The following is a 20,099-nucleotide window of genomic DNA, read 5'->3' as shown; positions in this document are numbered from 1 at the left end:
TCTAAGTGAAGGACCAGACACCAGATTGGTAGGGAAATAAATCCCATCTGTCTTGATGTGCTAGCGGGACAGGCTATCTACCTGGGTAGGTACAGAGAGGCGGGGACTCGTCAAGACTTACCAACGGAGGAATCCCAGACTGCCTCTAACAGAGCTGCCCCCCCGCCCCCCCCCCCCAGTCCTCCTTACTTTCCTCTTTTCCTTCTATTTTGCCTTTTGCAATTTCCCCCTCACTCCGCCAGCATCCCTCCCCAGGTGGTTGGTCGACTCTGGGGCTGATTCCCACCAGTCTTTGCAGATTTTCCAGGTACACAGTACGCACCTCACTTCTGGTGCCCCAGACACGGAAGCATCAAAGTTCACATGGGAAGGTGCAGAAAAGGGAGGGGACCGTGTCCTCGACAAGACATGCACTGAGTAGTAATATTCATATTTTCTTTTTTTATATATAGAGCTGTATGTAAATAGCATTGGGGTGTCTGTTTCTGCAGCTGGATATGCAAAGGGCTTCCCCAGTCCCTTTCCGCCGTTGCTACTATGGCTCCAGACGCCTCTCCACTTCCTTCTCGAAGCGCCAACTGCGGCCTTTCAAGCTCTGGGCTCCCCCTCAGGAAAATGGGAACCAGCTTTCTCCAAGGACACAGGGTTTTCACCAACCTGCAGAAATAAAGATTTGTATTTCGGTCAGTAGGCACGTGCAGACAGCTGCTGGGGATGACGTCAGTGCCTTGGGCCTCTGCACAGCCAGCCCTGGATGTTGGAAGGTGGAGGGGGATGGGAGAGAGCTGCGAGAGACAGAGCTTTGATTTGGAGGAAAGGTTCCCCCAGAAGCTAGATTTAGTGGCCATCCCCGCCCCCACCCCAGCCAAAGCCCCATCCATCCAGCCGCATTCCCTAAACAAACATTTGAAAACACACACACACACACACATACACACACACACACACACATTTCTGTTTTCGGACATAAGCATCTTCTGTGATTAAAAAAGAGAATATAGGGGCTCCTGGGTGGCTCAGTCGGTTAAGCATCCAACTTCGGCTCAGGTCATGATCTCACGGTTCATGAGTTCGAGCCCCGTGTCAGGTTCTGTGCTGACAGCTCAGAGCCTGGAGCCTGCTTCGGATTCTGTGTCTCCCTCTCTCTCTCTGCCTCTTCCCCGCTCATGCTCCATCTCTCTCTCTGTCTCAAAACAATAAATAAACATTTAAAAAAGAGAGAGAAGACAGAACCATGCTGCCTTTTTTCCTCCTTCATCTATTCATTTCATAGACTCATATTCAAGGCAGACTTGTAGGACAGTCTCTATTCTCATTGATTCCTTTGTTCTTTGCCAAACATACCAAGAACTATGCTAGGTGTTATAAATCTAGCGACATAGTTCTTGCCCTTCAGGGGCCCTGAAGCCACCAGAAAGAGATGAGAAGAAATCGGTATAGGGGCGCCTGGGTGGCGCAGTCGGTTAAGCGTCCGACTTCAGCCAGGTCACGATCTCGCGGTCCGTGAGTTCGAGCCCCGCGTCGGGCTCTGGGCTGATGGCTCGGAGCCTGGAGCCTGTTTCCGATTCTGTGTCTCCCTCTCTCTCTGCCCCTCCCCCGTTCATGCTCTGTCTCTCTCTGTCCCAAAAATAAATTAAAAAAAAAAAAAAAAAAAGAAATCGGTATCAATGGCAGTGTTATGTGAAGCACAGTCTGGATAAACATGAGCTAGGGGAGCCCAGAAGCGAAAGGGGGAGTCAGAGAGAGCTCTTGGGAGAAGGAGGCAGAGACCCTTACAGAGCACTGAAGGATGCTAGGGAATTAGCCAGGATGAGATGAGGCATTCCAGGAAGGGCCACCCAAATAGTACATACCCCAGAGAATCGAAAAACATTTTCATCCAAAAACTTGGGCATCAGTGTTCACTGCAGCATTATTCTTGATAGCCAAAAAGTGGAAACAACCCATGTGTCCATCAACCGATAAATACGGCGGGGTATTTCCACACAACAGAGTATTATTCAGCCATAAAAAGGACTCACACGAGACCTGGATGAACCTTGAGGTCATTATGCTAAATGAAAGAAGCCGGGCACAAAAGATCACAGATTGTATGATGCCACGTATAGGACATGTCCACAAGGGACAAGTCTTTAGAGACAGAAGTAGATTAGTGGGTGTCCAGGGCTGTGAGGAGGAGGAGGGAATTAGGACATCACTGCTAATGGGGACAGGGTTTGCGTTGGGGAAACAAAAACGTTCTAAGATCGATGGTGGGATTGGTTGCACAACTCTGGAAGTACAAACTAAAATAAAACCCACTGAGTTGTGCACTTCAAAAGGATGGATTTTTCTGGCAGGGGAATTATGTCAGAAGAAGGAGGAAGAGGGAGCAGAGGAAGGGGACGGAGAGGTGGCCGGGAAGAAGGGAAGAAGCAGGACAAGGGAGAGAACACAGCAGCGAAATGCCCTGACGAGGTCAAGGCACCTGATGAGGTGTCAGCACAGCCTGGGCCACGGGGCCGGGGAGGGGTGAGGCTGGAGAGTTAGCAGGGGCTGTAAGTTCACAGACGACAGCACCTCACTCAGTGCAAATCCAGCGGCGTAGGAGACAAGGTGGGAGAGAGATCACTTTCTACGTTGGCAAGAACCTGGCATATTGACCTGTACGAACTGCACGCATAGGTTTTCCCGCTGGGTCTACTCAACAGAAGGCCCTAATGGGGTACAAGACCTGGGCATGTATTCCCCTGGCTCCCACCCTGTCGGGCCACAGCACCCGCTGGGCTCGGCTCCCCGGCTGGACTCCAGGTCCTAGTGCCTCACCTCAGCCCTTCAGGCCGGGAAGGACGGCTCTCCTCTGTGGCCAGCCCTGTAGTACTGCGTTACTCCTCCTTAGTTTCCTAAACCCTGTCTACACTCTGTCACCGAGCCTTCACTAACTTCTTCTCTGGTTACCAGCCTGGGGGTACTCTGCCTCTTACTTGGACCCTTACCCAATATATATGTCTGCACGAACGAAGGGAGTCCTAATCCCATGGACCCGACAGTCTACATTAGCGGACGGTCATCCAAATCAGTGACCTCGGTCCTTTTTGCCCCGACCTGCTCAGGTGGAGGCAGAGGACCCCTGTCACCACGAACACTGTTTCCCCTTTCATCCCATGAGGGCAGAGCACAGCAGGACTTCTGTATTACCGTGTTGCCACCCTATGCGTTCAGGGGATGCCGAATCAATCAGTCGTCCACCAACTCAGTTGATAAACACGCTCAATTCACAAAAGCCCGCTTTGTTGGCTCCTACTCACACCGATCTTCAAAAAAACAGTGGAACCTTGCAGCATTAGCTTAAGAGGATGATGCTGCCTTCAGCACGCACAAAAAGGAAGGATGGAGGGAGAGAGAGGAACCACATCTACGTGCTACTGAGCGTGTTGACTTTCTGCTAAGCATCGTTCTGGGCACTGGATGAGGCCGGTACCTGTCCTCGATTTGCCTCCAGTCTTTTTCTGGGAGACAGGATATGTCAGAGGCCAGAACTGTGGAAGACCATTGTCTACCACTATCAGAAGTCAGGAAGTGGCTGTGCTCACCGGGAAAGCTTCAGAGCGGAAGCAAGATTTGAACTGGACCTTTAAGATATGCATTCATATTTTCTCAATAATTGGAAGAAGGAGGGCGCCCGGGTGGCTCAGTCGGTTAAGCGTCTGACTCTTGATTTTGGCTCAGGTCATGATCTCACGGTCGTGAGACCAAGCCCCATGTTGGGCTCCGTGCTGGGCATGAAGCCTGCCTGAGATTCTCTCTCCCTCTTCCTCTGCCCCTCCTCTGCTTGAGCTCTCTCAAAAATAATACTAATTGGAAGAAGGAAGGATCATTTATGTGGGGAAAGGGCCAGAGCAGAGCACGAGGTCAAGACACATATGGCTCAATCCGGGGACCGTGATGAGCAGGGACCTGCACCCCAAAGCTGTGCAGAGTGAGGCTGCGTAGATATGTCCACTGAAAGCGACGAAGGGAAAATAACAATGGCATCAGGAGAGGTAAGGAACCTCTGTTTTTACAGCACTAATCTGCTCCATCCACAGAAGGAATGGCATCTTCTTGCAAGACTAGGTAGGACCAGCAAAGGATTTTCGCTTTTCCTACCTGTAAATCATTAAGCCTATAACGTGTTTTCCTAAGGGCCTCCCGGCGCACTTAAGTGGACAAATTGCCACACCTGTTTATGTCCTGGTTGCAGGTTGGTGTCAGTAGTGACAGATGGACATCAGGAGGACGCCTCTGTGTGGCCAGTGGTGCCGTGTAACCACGTCCTACACCCAGAGAGGGGGCCTGTGCCTACACTTCTGGGGATCTTAAAGGGAACACGGTAGCCTAGGGACCTAGCGCACAGAAGTAGTCACCTAAATATGGTCAAGGGTGTTCCCTCCAGCTTGTCGATAAGAGCAGCAGTTTGGAAACAACCCATATGTCCATCAGCAGGAGACTGGATGAATACATTAAGCTACATGCAAATGAGAAGGAGGTGGATCGATTATTTTTTTTTAATTTGTTTTAAGTTTATTTTTGAGAGAGACAGAGACAGTATGAGCAGGGAAGGGCCAGAGACAGAGGGAGAGAGAGAGAGAGAGAGGGAGAGAGAGAGAGAGAGAGAGAGAGAGAGAATCCCAAGCACATGGGGCTCAAACTCACAAAACCGCGAGATCATGACCCAAGCCAAAACTTAGAGTCAGACATTTAACTGACTGAGCCACCCAGGGGCCCCAAAGTATATTATGATTCTTTTTTGTTTTTTGTTTTTTAAATTTACATCCAAGTTAGTTAGCATATAGTGCAACGATGGAGTAGATTCCTTAATCCCCCTTACCCATTAAGCCCATCCCCCCCACCACCAACACCCCTCCAGTAACCCTGTTTGTTCTCCATATTTAAGAGTCTCTCCTGGGGGCGCCTGGGTGGCGCAGTCGGTTAAGCGTCCGACTTCAGCCAGGTCACGATCTCGCGGTCCGTGAGTTCGAGCCCCGCGTCAGGCTCTGGGCTGATGGCTCGGAGCCTGGAGCCTGTTTCCGATTCTGTGTCTCCCTCTCTCTCTGCCCCTCCCCGTTCATGCTCTGTCTCTCTCTGTCCCAAAAATAAATAAAAAAATGTTGAAAAAAAAAATTAAAAAAAAAAAAAAAAAAAAGAGTCTCTCCTGTTTTGTCCCCCTCCCTGTTTTTATGTTATTTTTGCTTCCCTTCCCTTGTGTTCATCTGTTCTGTCTTAAAGTCCTCCTATGAGTGAAGTCATATGATATTTGTCTTTCTCTGACTAATTTCACTTAGCATAATACCCTCCAGTTCCATCCACGTAGTTGCAAATGGCAAGATTTCATTCTTTTTTGCTATATACTCCATTGTATATAGATACCACAAATTTTTTATCCATTCATCAATCAATGGACGTTTGGGCTCTTTCCACACGTTGGCTATTGTTGAAAGTGCTGCTCTAAACATGGGGGTGCATGTGTCCCTTCGAAACAGCACACCTGTATCCCTTGGATAGATACCGAGCAGCGCAATTGCTGGGTCATAGAGTAGTTCTATTTTTAATTTTTTTTGAGGAACCTCCTTACTGTTTTCCAGAGCGGCTGCACCAATTTGCATTCCCATGTTATGATTCTTAATTGAAAAGAGCAAATGGCCAAGTAGTATGATCTCAGATCTTTTTCCTTTTAATGAATATGTATACGTGCATGTGTCTATACGTATGTACAGATATCTATATATCTCTATATATCCATATAAAAAAAAGTGCACAGATATGCAAAATAGCATAATGGTTAAAAGCAAAGACTCTGGAGCCCAACACCTGAGTGGGAATCCTGATTCAGACACTTAAAAGCTGTGTGACCTTGGGCCAGTTATTAACCTCTCTGGGCCCCGAGGTGCCCTATATGGAAGTAGGGGGAGGAACAGTGAATTTCACCGTGTCAATGTGAGGACTAAAAGTTATTAACATATGTGAGGCACTTAGAAGTTCAGCACATAGTAAGGTCTGCTATTATGATTGTTGCGATGTACTCCAGACCGAAAGTTACACAGGAGAGTGACTTTGGGGACAGAGTGAAAGAGCACTTTATACACTTCTGTATCATTTGTTATTTTTCTTTCTTTTTTGTTTCCTCTCAAGGAACAAGTAGTAATTATATAATTTAAAACTACAGGGGCGCTGGGTGGCTCAGTCGGTTGGGTGGCCGACTTTGGCTCAGGTCATGATCTCACAGTCCATGAGTTCAAGTCTGTGCTGACAGCTCAGAGCCTGGAGCCTGCTTTGGATTCTGTGTCCCCCACCCCCAACCCTCCCCCATTCGTGCTCTGTCTCACTCCGTCTCTCAAAAATAAATGTTAGAAAAAATTTAAAAAATAAAAAATGAAAATAAAATAAAATAAAACTACAGTTGACCCTTGCACAATGCAGGGGTGAGGGGCGCTGACCCCACCCCCCCCCCGCCCCACATAGTTGAAAATCCCCATATAACTTTTGACTCCCCTAAAACTTAACTACTTGTATGTTGACTGGAAGCCTTGTTCATAACATAAACAGTCAATTAGCACCTATTTTGTGTGTTATATGTGTCATATTTGCCACATTCTTAGAATAAAGCAATCCAGAGGAAAGAAAATATATTAAGAACATCGTAAGGAAAAGAAAATACATTGACAGTACTAGACTGAATTTATCCCCAAAAATCTGCATATAACTGGGCCTGTGCAGTTCAAACCCATGTTATTCAAGAGTCAGCTGTATTTTTATTTTATTTTTTTAAACGTTTATTTATTTTGAGAGAGAGGGTGTGAGTGGGGGAGGGGCAGAGAGAGAGAGAATCCCAAGCAGGCTCCCTGCTGTCAGCACAGAATCCGACCCGGGGCCGATCTCACCGGTCGTGAGATCTCACGACCGGTGAGATCACGACCTGAGCCAAAATGAAGAGTTGAACGCTCAACCAGCTGAGCCACCCAGGTGCCCCTCAGCTGTATTTGTAAAAAACAAAGTCTGTCATCCCCTGCTACCCACTGTCCTACTCCCTGAGATGTTTTTCCTCAAACTTGGCTCATAAAACACCTTCTCAAATGCTGACTCACAACCAAAGCTCACAGCTGAAGAGATACATGAAACTTTGCCTTTAAGAAAATGTCCCTGTTTCCCCTTTGCACCCACCGAATGGAGGGGGCAGGCGGGGAGAGGGGAGAACATGGCCCCTCAGGGTCCTGCCTCCCTGGGCTATGGTCCTGTCACCCTGTTGTGGGCGTGAAGTGAGGAAGTGGTGAACGGCCAGCTCCACTGACGCAGGAGAGCAAGCGGGAGGCTCACCCCCTTCTTCCTATATCGGAGATGAAGACTCTTGGCTTCCTTCCTAGGAGGTCCCAATATTTCATTTTTAAAAACATCTTTTTTTTGCTCTTGCTGTTTGCACACACGTTAAGTTACAAATTCAAACCGCAGAGAAGGATAAAGAAATGAAAGGAAAGCCCCCTTCACTCCACGGCTACACCTCCCAGAATATTCTCTGTGCGTTAACAGACACCGTGTCTCTCCCCTTCGTCCTTGGATCCCCAGAGCCCAGCACGATGTCCTACACAGAATAGGGGCCCATTTCAACCTGCCGGGGGACCGTGGGTACGTGAACGAGGGAATAAGGGTGGCAACTTCCCCACTCTCTGCCTTTGGTTTCAGGGCGGTTTTTTTTTTTTTTTTTTCAACTTTTAAAATTTATTTTTGGGACAGAGAGAGACAGAGCATGAACAGGGGAGGGGCAGAGAGAGAGGGAGACACAGAATCGGAAACAGGCTCCAGGCTCCGAGCCGTCAGCCCAGAGCCTGACACGGGGCTCGAACTCACGGACTCAGGGCGCTTATTTTGACCGCGGAGTTCAGATGGTCCCCGCGGTCAGTCCCAGCGCCTAAGAATCATGGGGACAAAGGTCTCCGTGCAGAATTCTCCTGGAGGGACGCCTGCTCTGGTCTGTGTCTTCACTTCAGCCTCCATCCCTGTAGTTCATGCTGCCCACTTAGGGCGGTGGGTGCCAAGGAGATGGGAGGGTGAAGGGATCAAAAAGGCAGGAGGCTGGCTCTGAGGCACGACGTGAGAGAGGAAGAGGCCACCCGGCAGCCTCTGGAAGCCGCTGGCACCCTGCTCTCAGGGACTAGTTATCAGGGCTACCAGTGAATACCACGGCTATCACCGGGCAGTTATCAGTGCTTCGGCGAGTCGTTATTGATTACGTAAAGCCTGTGAGGAGAGAGCAGAGAACTGGGAGCTTCTGTCCACTACGAGTGACAGCAGGTGGACTGTATGCACGCTAACCAGACATCCGGATGGGTGGCCCTGAGGGTGGGGAGGTAGCGACGCAGCAGAGAAATGACACCAAATGGGCAGACCCTCCTTAGAGTGTCTCCCCAGATGAGTCACCTGTTATAACACGCACATTCCTTGACCCAATAATTTCACCCCTAGGAACTACCCCCCCCTTTTTTTTTTTTTTTTTTGCAAAATTCTCCAAACCAGAATATACCTTGTTCATGCTATCAGACAATGAGAAACGGCGTACATGTCCTGGGGGGCGGGGGGTGGGGGTTGACCAAGTAAGTGAATCATGGCTTAGGTGATGAAACCTTTCTTTGTTGACACAGGAAGAGCTCGGCAGTCTATTTTTAGTGGGGGGAAAAAGCGGATTACAGAGCAACATGAACAGATGATCTCACTTATTTAAAATAGGGTATGTGGGTGGGTGGGTGTATGCATCCTGGGATGTCTGACAAGGTGGTCCCCTAAAGCAGGCCTTGCAAATTTAAATGCTTGCCTGGGACCGGCGAAGTGTGCCCGGGAGGGGTCGGGGTATCCCGAGAGTCTGTATCCCATCTAAAGGGGCTTCTGATATTCATCCAGGCTTTTGCTGCCACGTGGGAATACAGACTCAGTCTTGTCAGACCTTTCCATTTTTTTTTTTTTTTTTCAAGAAAAACTGGAAGTACAGACTTCTGTAAGAAAGTGCCTGATTTTTCAGTGCTGGGGTGGGGGTGGGGGAAGACACGGTAGTCAAAAAAAAAAAGAAAAGAAAGAAAGAAAAAGCAACTGCAGGTCAGATTCAGCTGGGAGACCACCAGGGGTGAAAACTTGTTCAAACTCTTAGAGTCAGCTGGCATTGAAGGCCACCTCATCTTAACCCTCAGCAGCCATCTTTGTGCCTCAGTGTCCCTGTCTGGAAAGTGAGGGGGTTGGGCCAGGTGGTCTCTAAAGTCCTGTCTAGCTCTGGCTATATTTCTAGAATGGTGACCTTTTATGGTCATAGATCTTAGGAGAATTGGATCAAAGCCTTGGTTTCCCTCTCAACTAGGGAGAAACAGAGGAGTATGAAGTCAGCCAATTCCATGTGGAATTTTGGAGGGTTCCCAAATTCCTTGAGGTGTCCCCCCAATTCATTCATTTATCCATCCACCCATCCATTCATCCATTTATCCATTCATTCATTCAGTAGTTACTGGATGCCCACCCATCCATTCATCCATTTATCCATTCATTCATTCAGTAGTTACTGGATGCCAGCTCTGTGCTAGTCACCATGCTGGGGGCTGGGATACAATGGTGGGCAAAATAGACCTGATTGGTGCTCTCAGAAGACCTAGAAGCCAGCGTTGCCCAGGTTGGGAAGTCCTGTTCTGGAGGTTCTCCCAGCCCTGGCACAGTGGCTTAAGCAGGCTGCTGGTGAGCCACAGAGTGGGGGGAGGCAACACTGGCAATGGCTTTAAACAAAAGGCTTGCAAAAGTCCAGTATGAGTTCCCCACCATACCCTGAATACGAACCCAAGGACTGAATTTTATCCCAAATAAGAACGACACATATCCCGCACTACCAGTGACCATTCTCTACCATTTTCTCAACATAGTGACATGCCTCATTCTGCTCAGAAGGTAAAGGCACGTTTGGTAAATGGCAGATTCGGACCTGATCCAAAAGTCAGCCTGACTCCAAAGTTCGTGTCACTTTCCACCAAGCTGTCCTGCCTCCGCATAAAATCTGGGTGAACAGGATGAACAGTTACCAGTGGTTAAAATTTCAGAATCAAGACTTGGAGCCCGTGGTGTGCCAACTAAAACATTTCAAATCTGGGCTGTCTTTGAAAGTGACCTCTTCTTAAATCCATCCCGTTGCCCCTGACACATTCCCACTCTCTGAAGACCTCCCCCTACCAAAAGCTAAGTTTCCCCATCATCAGTATATATTAGCATCCTTCAGTATTTATTAAGCACCATGTGCTAGATCCAAGAATATCAGATGTACATGTTACATGGCTGTACCATGGTGATAGGTAGAGCCAGGCAGGCAGGGAAGCTCTCCAAACCCTTAGGAACATTGCTCAGACTTGGAGCTCTTTCCCAACGTTGGGATGGACACGTAAGGGGTCATCCCTATTCTTGGGCATTCCAACAATAGCTAGAGGTGTGGTCCACGAAGAACGTTCCACAAAAAAACAACACAGATTTAGCTGAGGATGGAAACAGCCAACTCAAGAGCCAAGCTTAAACCCATCTTGTATATAGAAGCCAGTGACATGAATGACATAGGGGAACAAATGGCAGTGTTTGTCTAGAAAACCCTCTGGACCTTAACCACAAGATTTTATCCCCCCAGGGCACCTGTGTGGCTCTCAGCTTAGGTCTCGATCTCAGGGTTGTGAGTTCAAGCCCCGAACTGGGCTCTATACTGAGCATGAAGCCTATTTTAAAAAAAAGGGGGCGCCTGGGTGGCTCAGTTGGTTAAGCGTCCGACTTCGGCTCAGGTCATGATCTCACAGTTCATGGGTTCGAGCCCTGTGTCTGGCTCTGTGCTGACAGCTTGGAGCCTGGAGCCTGCTTCAGATTCTGCTTCTCCCCCCCCCTCTCTCTCTCTACCCCTCCCCACTCGCACTCTCTATCTCTCTCAAAACTAAACATTAAAGAAAAAAAAAAGGTTTTATACCCTTTAGACAACTGTTGTAATGAATGTTTACATATGCTTTGATATCAAAGTTCCACTTGTAGGCATTTTTAAGAAAATCATCTGTGATGTGCCCTAAGAGTAATATACAAGGATGCTTCATCATCATGTTGGAAACAACCTAAATGCCCAACAATAGTGGATTGGGAACATAAATGGCAGGACAGCAGAATGATGAAACAGTAAGTGACCTTTAAGTGTGTCGTAGAAAATATTTCAAGGCATGGAGACATGTCTGTGCTATGATGGAAAAGTCAGATTACAGAGAATATATTTAGAGCGAGTGATTCCCTTTGTGAAAGTACCCATCAATGTCTTTTTGGAAATGGAAAGAAGTCTATTGAAAATATTAACAGTGGGGAGTGCCCGGGGGGGCTCAGTGGGTTAAGCGTCTGACTTCAGCTCAGGTCATGATCTTGCAGTTCATGTGTTAGAGCCCTGCGTGGGGCTCTGTGCTGACAGCTCAGAGCCTGGAGCCTGCTTTGGATTCTGTGTCTGTCTGTCTCTCTCTGCCCCTCCCACACGTGTGCTCTGTCTCTGTCTCTCAGAAATGAATAAACATTAAAAAAAATTTTTTTAAATAAAGAAAGAAGAAAATATGAACAGTGGGTAGTGAGATGGAAATAATCAACAAAAACTGTCTTTTATTCAGCGTTTTCCAAATATTTGTTAATGAATTTGTAATATTTTTTGTAATCAAGAAAAAGCTATTTTTACGACTTTTTAAAAGTTTATTCATTTTGAGAGAGAGAGAGAGAGAATGCGGGGGAGGGGCAGAGAAAGAGGGAGGGACAGAGAGAGAGAATCCCAAGAAGGCTCCACAATGTTGGTGGTCGGTGAGGAGCCAGACACGGGGCTTGAACTCACAGACTGGGAGATCACGACCCGAGCCAAAATCAAGAGTGAGACGCTTAACCGATTGAGCCACCCAGGCACCCCAAGATATTTTTTAATGGGGATATTACATAAAGTTTCCCAAAGTAACTTCATTTCATGTTCCCCCACCCAATAGCAGGGACACCATTGTAGGGCAGGAAGGAGGCAGGGAGATGATCCTGAGTTGATTGGTGGCATTTCTTACGTAATGGAAATCCAGCCAGGATCCACAGCCTTCTGAGGGCACCAAAGGTTGGGCATCAGTGAGCTGGTAGAGGAATCAGGACCTCTCAGACCCTGGCAGAAGGTGAACGAGCTCATTTCCACCGAGAGGCTGCTGCGGTGAGAGAGCCAGGATCTCCAGCTCCTGAAGTCTAGGAGCATCTGAGGCCAGGAGCTGGGACTCGTTCCTCCCTGCATCCCAGTGTGCATGTTGTAGCTGGTGATGGAATGTTGCCCTCTTTCCTGAGTCACGTCTAATCCCCCACCTTACGACGCACCTGCCCGTGCGCCATTACCGATAAAAGAGTCTCCGAGCTTGATTTTCTCACCCCCTTCTTCCTATTGACCTTAGAACCAAACTTGGCCGTCCCACCATGGCCTGATTATTAGCCAGCCCTTCCTTCCCCAAGTTCATATGGCATTAGCCACACTACTCAGGTTTTGTTTCTTCCTCAAACACACCGTGCAAAGTCTCCCTTCCCGGGCCACTGGACTTGCTGTTCTCTCCCCGGAACAGCTTTCTTGCAGGCCTTCACATGGTTGGCTCCTTCTTGTCATTCCAGTGACCGGTCCCCTGGCTCCTTTTGAAAGTGGCCATCCCTAACCACGGCAGGTAAGGAGTCCCCTGGGCTCTCTATTACATGACCTTCCTGTAACACCATCAGAGTCCTTGGCACTTTCTGAAATTATCTGTGTGAGATTGCATAATCCAAAAATGGCCACAATTATCTCCAGTCCCACATGCTATTCTAGAACCTTGCCACTCCCCTGTGGGGTGGTGTCTAATTCCACTCCCCTTGAATATGGGCTGGCTTGTGACTTACTTCTAACTTAAGTGACTTCTGAAGTTGGGTCAGAAAAAGGCAAAGCAGCTTCTCCTGGGTCCCCTGGAAACTCGCTCTTGGAGCTCTGAGTCACCACGTCAGAATCCAACCACCGTGAGGCTGCCAGGCTCTGGAAAAGCCCAGGCCACAAAGGAGACGCAGCGAAGATCCCCACTACCTCCTCCCCATGCCCACCGTGATTCCAGCCCCCAACCAGCCTGGAGCTGGTCGCCCCTGCTATGCCGTATCCGAATCCCTCACCCACAGGATGTATGAGCATAGTCAGACAATTGTTTTAAGCCACTGAGCTTTGGAGTAATTAGTTACACAGCAATAATAACCAAAACAATCTTTCTGTCATCTAACTTATCATCTGTCTCTTGCCCCTAAAGGGCCGGGACTTCTTTGTCCGTGTCCTCCCTGTGTCCACCACGCCCTTCAGACAGTAGGTACTCAGTAACAAATTGTTGAGTAAGTGAAAGCAGCTGAACTTGGGAATACCTACCTTGAATAGTTTCGGGTTGATCCATTTATTCATCATATAGCTATCGTATGCCTACTATGTGACAAGCAAATCATGGACTGTGGGGCATCCCATTGTTCCCATGAAATCCTATCACACGTCACACTGGGGATGACCAGAGGGGAAAGAGAAGCCCCCGCTTTGCTCCCTCCCTACCCCCAGTGTAGGTCTGAAAAGCCGACTGTCAAAAGCCAGAAACTGCCAAATCCACCCTGCCCACCTCTGGGGGTGTATTTAATTATCCCGGGGTACGGCTGTTTTTACACGACAGCTCAGCCACTTGTGCCCTGGCCTGTCCCTAGGCAAGCGGGTGACTCCAGACAGGGACCATGTGGTGGGAAGGCTGCCAAGGTCCTGCACATCTGGCCCCTTCCCGGGGGGTACCTCCCCAACAGCTGTCTCCTTCCCTATGGGTTGCTCCCTCCCCTGGCCTAGGCTTTCAGGCTCTAGAAGTAATCCTGGCAGGGGTGCAGCGGCTGGGTGGGAGGCTGCAGGGAGGCGCCTCCAGGTTTAACCACTTAGTCCCCAAAGTACCTGCCAAGAACCAGTGAGCACGTCCGTCTGGCAGGCCAGGCTTTAATTCATTAAAGCAGGCGGCTGCTGGCCCATTATCTTCCTTGTCCCCAACCGTGTTGCCTCTCGGGCCTGCGGAGTCCTCTTTCTCCCCTTCTTCTTCATCCCAAGGCAAGGGTCTGCCCACCTTTGGCCCCTTCTCCCAGCCAGGCTCTCCAGCTGCTTTCTCTCTCCCTCCCTGCCCCCTCCCAGGGCACAGTTCTGCCTCCCTCCCCTCCTCCACCAGCCAGTGCTCACCAGAAAGCATCTTTTGTTCTCTCTGGAACCTTTTGCAGTGACTGCTTCAATCACACCCATCTCCCCTTGGCCTCCTCAGCCTCCAAGGAGACTCCCCTGAGGCTCTCAGAGAAAGGGAATCTGGCTAGTGCAGGAATTCACGACTCTTCACCCCCCTCTGCTTTCTGCCAGTGTCTTCTCCCCTGCACCCCCAAGTCATCTGGGCCGGGCGGGGTTGAGGCCGGGGCACTGTGTGCTCAGAGACAGAAACTCCCAATTCCATTTCTGATGTTGCCACCAACCCTTTGGGACTCAGTGAACCCTCTCTGCCTCAGTTTCCCCTTTGAAATCATCAGAATGGCATGACCCATTTCATAATGGCCTCTGATGAGTGAACTAAGTGCCAGGCGCTGCCTCGGGTACTTTAAATGGATGCTCCCCCCATCAGCCTCCTCAACAACTCTAGAAGAGCCACAGCTCCGGTTTACAGATAAAGGCTCAGAAAGGTTATGATTCTTGCCCAAGGTCACAGTGCCGGCAAGTTCCTGGGCTGGGACTTCAGTCCAGTCCCATCCGGTCCCTAAACCCATGCTCTTTACCGTTGTACTATCCTGGCCTATCTGGCTCTGAGTCCCCAAGAGGGCATGTAGGGATGGTGGGGAATTGCCAGCAATTGCCAACAATAGAAAGTGGTCTCTTTGGGGAAAGAAAGGTATTAAATGCACAATCATAAGCATGACAGCTTACCTTTATATCTACTTCTCATGCCTCTGGCACTGTTCTAGAACTCTCTGTAGGTGAATTCATTTTACCCTCTTGACAACACCTTTGCCACCAAGGACTATCATGGTCCCCATTTTACATATGGGGAAAACTGAGTCTGGGGTGTTTTTGTTTGTTTGTTTAATGATGGCGTCTGAGAAAAGTACCGCCCGCTCACAGCAGCAGCTCAAAATAAGCTTGTTGAAATCGTTGCCAAGGTCACCCTTAACGCCTAAAAGAAGGGCCTGCCCCACAGGGCTGACTCAGGCCTCCCTGAAATTCCTAAGTCATCCCGTGAGCATTCCCACTTTCCCTCTCGGGTAGGAAGAGCGGAGAGGACCACAGACAGAACTCAACAAATTGTCTTTCTCCAATGGATCGTCTTTCACTTCTTCCCAACTTGCCGGAGAGGCCTGGAAAAGACGGGTGTCCCCCCAGGTAAGCCAAACGCGCACGAAACGCCCGAGCGAGCTGCAGGCTGGTAGGCGGCGGGGCCGGGAACGCGAGTTCCTCGGACAGGGGGACGGAGGCCGGGAGCCCACGCCTGGCGAACCCCAGGACACGAGCGCTGGTGTCCCGACGGAGGGAGGCGCGGCGCCGCGGGGAAGCCCACGGCATTCTGGGGTCAGGGCGGGCGAGGAGGGAGAACTCGGGAGGGTGTGGCTGCCGGGGAGGCCGGGCGGGACTCAGGAGGGGAAAGAAGAACCCAGGGATGATCTGGAGTCGAGAAGCGGCCCCGAACTCTGGGGCAGAAGCGAAGGGAGGAGGGGGCAATACATCCTACACCGGCAATTATCTGCCGCCGCCGCGAAGCTCCCGTCGGGGCCCCTCCCCCGCTGCGTGGACCCGGGTCTCCCAGCTCCAACCCCCGCCCCCTGTTCCCGTCCTGGGCGCACAGGGGCGCACTCCGTCCTCACCGCGCGCCCTCTCGGAGGTCTCCTGCCACCTCCCGGGGCCGCCTCCACCGCGGGCCCCGGGAGCACCCCCAGCCCCGACGCGCGCACGGCCCGTTCTCCGCCCCCCACCCCGGGGTGGGCGCTCAGCAGCCCGCACCGCCCCGTCCTGGGAAGGGAGCGCTCTCCCAGCTCCGCCTGGACCCCAAGACCGTGGGAAGCCGCGTCCCAGTCCTCTGACTGGGTTCCTCTTGCTCGCACCTTGCTTCTAATTCACATCCCCACTATCTTGCAATTTGTTTTCCAAGCCGTTTCTCTTTTTCTCCTGCTCCCTCATCTTTCTATCCTGGTCTCGCCGCCCGCTTTTTATTTCCCTCTCCTTCCGCTTTCTGTCTGCCCTTGCGTAAATTCCACGCTTTGGGCTTCGCGCCTCTCGCTCGACTCCCTTTTTCTGCCCCACCCCCATCCCACGCGCCCCGTCCAGAAGGTGGCTCCTGCCCCTGGGATTCGACCTGCCCCGGATGGGACCTCCAGGGGCCGGGCAGAGAGCGTCCCGAAGCACGCACCTCTCTTCGCCAGCGCCAGGGCTGCGCCGGCCCACGCGACATCTGTCGCCCGCGCTCCCGGCTCACACCCTGCGCACCCCCGCAGCTCCCCTGGCGCTGTCACCCCCCACGCTCCGGCTGCCGCCTCTCTCCGCGGGCGCCGCGCCAGCTTCCCAGGGTGTCGGCGCACGGCGGGGCTCGGCCAGGGCCGAGCGCTCGGCATCTGTGGGGTCGTGGCACCCGGGGCAGCTGGCTTTCTCAGCTTCGACCTTCACCTTCCAGCCCTAGACCCACCTATGGTGGGCTCGGGCTGATTTTCTCTCCTTCCCCATTCTCTGCAGTTCTGCTCTGTTCCAGAATCTGAGAAGACAGTCCCTTACACGGCTGCTCCCCTAGGCGCACAGCTGGTGCTCAGTAAGTCCCCAACCCCAAGGGCCTAGGGCACAGAAGATGCTCAGTGCCTTTCTCCCACTGGTAGCGAACACACTGGGCGTTCAATACACCCCACGCCCACCAGCACGCAGTGCCTAGCATACCGCAAGCTTTCAAACATTCCCCCCCTAAACATTTTAGGGCCTAGCACCCAGAAGGAGCTCAATAAATGCTCTTCTAGTAAGGTTTCCCCTTGGAGTTTCCCTAACAGCCTCAGATCCCAGCCCACTTTGGGGGCACCTCCTGCTTCGTCTCAGCTCCAACCTTCTGGTGAAGCGGAGGCCCAGTTCCTTCAACGGGACACCTCGCTGCAGAAGGAGTGAAAAAGTTGGCAAAGCAGAGGAAAACTGCAAAGTGCGCGGGCCGCAGGGGAAAGACAGCTCCAGCGGAAACCTGGAGGGGGAGGCAGTCCAGAGAGGCGCTCCCGGCGCCAGAGAACGAGGAACAGAAACGAGGGAAGTGCCACTTAAGAGGGTTTGGAGACAGCGGCGACTTAGGAGCAGCAGACGGCTTGGAAGAGGACGGGAGACCTGCCCTGAACCCGCGATAGGTGAGAATTCTTTGGCGTAGCTTGCAACTACGCACTCCTAGCAAGCACGCTTTTTACTTGCATTGTGTGTTTACTTGCGGCGCCGGTGGGCATTACGGGGCGGGGGGTGGGGGTGGCAAAGCCATCCCACTGGAGAGAGTGGCAAGATGCGCTTAAGGAGTCGAGAGAGGAGGACGGGAATAGCTGAGCTGACACTTGGAAGGAGAGATGGGAGCTGGAGGCGAGGGGGGTGGCGATCCTGGCGCGAGAAGGGAGCAGAGGAAGAAAGGGATGGGAAGAGAAGAAAGCAAACTTGTCGCTCTCCCGCTCCCGGCCTGCCCTGCGTGACCAGTCTCCAGCCACCGCGCCCTGGCGCTCGCTCGCGTACCTGTTGCTCTCTCCGGCTGGGTCTCGGCTCCGGCCCCACCAAGAAGCCCCGCGTTCCTACAAGTTCCGCCTGCCGAGCAGCCAGGCCGCCAGCGCCGCCACCTGCGCGGCCGCGCACAGCCAGGGCCAGTAGGTGGGGAGCGCGCCGGGCGCCGGCGCCCTCCGGCTCCGCGCGCGGCGCCGCCACATGGTGCGCTGGTGCAGCTCGTCGCCGAGCGCCTTGAGCCGAGCGGCCGTGAGCTGCGCGGCGGACGAGCGCAGACCCAGGCGGCCCGCGCTGCAGGCGCACACGGCCGGGGGGCCGCGGCCGCGGTGCAGGGGGCACGGGCACATGACCGCTCGCCTCTCTCCCTCCCCGCGCTCGGGCCGCCCCTCGCCTCCGCTCCCTCCGGCCTCTGCGCCTGCCTCCGCCGCGCTGCAGCCGCCGGGGGCCTCCCCTGGACACCAAGTTTCTCCTTGTGTTGTGCGTTTGTTGTGCTGACGGCGCTATTATTAATTAAAGTGTCACATGGTGGAGGGGGGCGGGGAGGGCGCGGGGAGGGGGGTTACATCATCCGGCCCCCGGGGGGGGGGGGGCTGCAGGCAGAAGAAACCGAGAGGTAACTTTTAACCCTAGCGGCGCCGGCAGCGAGAGGGCGCGCGTTTGGGAGAGGAGGAGCGCGGCGCGCGGGGACGCGGCGAGGCCCCCGCCGGGGAGGTCTCGGGCTTGGGGGGTCGCGTGGGGCCCCGCGGAGGCGGAGAGCGCGAGGGAAGGCCTTCTCCTTCCCTTTCTCCTGAATAAAGCTCCGGTTCCGATTTGGCGAGGGAAGCAGGCTGGTTTGCCGTTTTGGATGGAGCTGGTATCGAATTCGGCTGCATTATTCAAAAATATTCCGAGGCTATTGTTTTGTTTTGGGGAGGTGGGTTGATTCAAAATCTCCCGAGAGAGCCAGATGCGACCCAACTTGCCCACTTTCAGGTCTGACTCGGCACCTATAGGCTTCGGATTTGAATACACCCAACACACGCCCCCACCCACCCCGCTCTGAGCTTCCCGGCCAGACCCTTAAGCGCCCCCACCGCCTCTAGAGCGCTTGATGGAGGTGGGGGGGTGGGGTGAGAGGGGTCGATCCTTAGCCCCGGAGGGGCGCAGAGGCGCGCTTTCGCGGCGCACCGCACCCGAAAAGACCCTCGCAAAGGGCTTTCTAGAAGGTAACTTATTTTTGTCTGCTTCCTTGTGAATATTGTTTTCCTGCCGGGGCTCCAGTTTCTAGCGGCGATCCCGATTTAATGGGCGGTGGAGACACAGACCCTCTGGGGCCGACGAGGGGGAGGGGCTCAGGAGCCTTTAGACTGGAGAGGCTGGAGTTGTCCCTGCTACTGAAGATACAGATGGACGAGGGACACTCAGGATTTTGGGGGGAGATAATGAGTCCTTCTTAAATTTAATGGGATTCGGATAACTTTGGGATTCAGAAAACTGGAGGCGCCAGAGGCGTCTCCAAGCCGGCTCTCTGGAACCTGATGAAAAAACTTTGAGTCTCTCCTTCCCTCGGGCAGAGTGTCGCCCAGGCCCAAATCCTTGGGTCTTTTGGAAAAGATTCTCAAGACCATGAACACGTTTGGGTCTGCATTTATCACGAGGAGAGATTTCCCCTTGGCCTCCAGCGTGGTCGGGGCTCAGATCCCAGCTCCGCGGTGTGATCTTGGCGGGCGCTGCCCTCGCCCAGTGCGTTTTGCTACACTTAGTAAGGGCCGAAATTTACCTTCTGAGCGCCTTCTGTGCAGGTTACTGGGGTAAGGTCCCTGCCTGGCTGCCTAAAGTAAATCCCCTAACACTTCTGGGGTCGGAGGGGTGCTCTTACTGGCCTACTTTGCAGATGGAGAAACTGAGGCACGGGGAGTCAAGGCCTCTTGCCCAAGTTCACAGAGTTGGTGAAGACTGAACCTGGATCTAAATTAGGCCGGCATGCTGCAGGCTCTAAGCGCTCAACCATGGTTTTATACTGCCCCCTGTAATCTGGGAATAATAATACCTCCCTCCCAGGACTGGGGCAGAGATTAAATGAGAGAAATGTATGCCAAGCACCTGGCATGCAGTGGGCCCTGGATAAACCTTGGTTCCCTTTGCTCCTGGCCAGAACCACTTTCTCATTCTCTGGGGACTCACCTCCTTAATCCCCCCTAGTCTGTGCAGAGGGGACCTGATCCATCGCCCGGTGTAGCATTCCAAGAATGAAGATACAGTGTCTATTTGAAAAGCCCTTTGGATTTAAACTGAACAATTCCCTCCCCCCCTTTTTAATCTGCACGCTTTTAACGGCTCACTTCATGGACATTAA

The 20,099-nt window shown here is 52.2% G+C and overlaps 2 protein-coding genes across 2 annotated transcripts in view; one reads left to right on the top strand and one right to left on the bottom strand.

Moving 5' to 3' along the window:
• The window catches only part of RNFT2 (ring finger protein, transmembrane 2), a 90,154-nt gene extending 76,479 nt beyond the window's left edge, over window positions 1-13,675 (top strand). Inside the window, exons 11-12 of the mRNA XM_058691167.1 lie at window positions 12,658-12,707; window positions 13,311-13,675. Of these exons, the coding sequence (XP_058547150.1) occupies window positions 12,658-12,660 (3 nt within the window). The 3' untranslated portion in view covers window positions 12,661-12,707; window positions 13,311-13,675. The remainder of the gene's footprint in view (window positions 1-12,657; window positions 12,708-13,310) is intronic.
• Window positions 178-18,250, bottom strand: HRK (harakiri, BCL2 interacting protein). The gene is made up of 2 exons (XM_058691168.1): window positions 17,780-18,250; window positions 178-657 (listed from the first exon to the last, which is right to left on the bottom strand). Exon 1 carries the CDS (start codon window positions 18,109-18,111, stop codon window positions 17,836-17,838), a length of 276 nt encoding a protein of 91 aa, XP_058547151.1. The 5' UTR covers window positions 18,112-18,250; the 3' UTR covers window positions 178-657; window positions 17,780-17,835.
• Window positions 18,251-20,099: the final 1,849 nt, after the last annotated feature.

The sequence above is a fragment of the Neofelis nebulosa genome, chromosome 11 (assembly GCF_028018385.1).
Source record: "Neofelis nebulosa isolate mNeoNeb1 chromosome 11, mNeoNeb1.pri, whole genome shotgun sequence".
NCBI classification, from domain to species: Eukaryota; Metazoa; Chordata; class Mammalia; order Carnivora; family Felidae; genus Neofelis; species Neofelis nebulosa.
The sequence above is the reverse complement of the archived record's forward strand: the minus strand, read 5'-3'. Positions and strand labels throughout refer to the sequence as shown.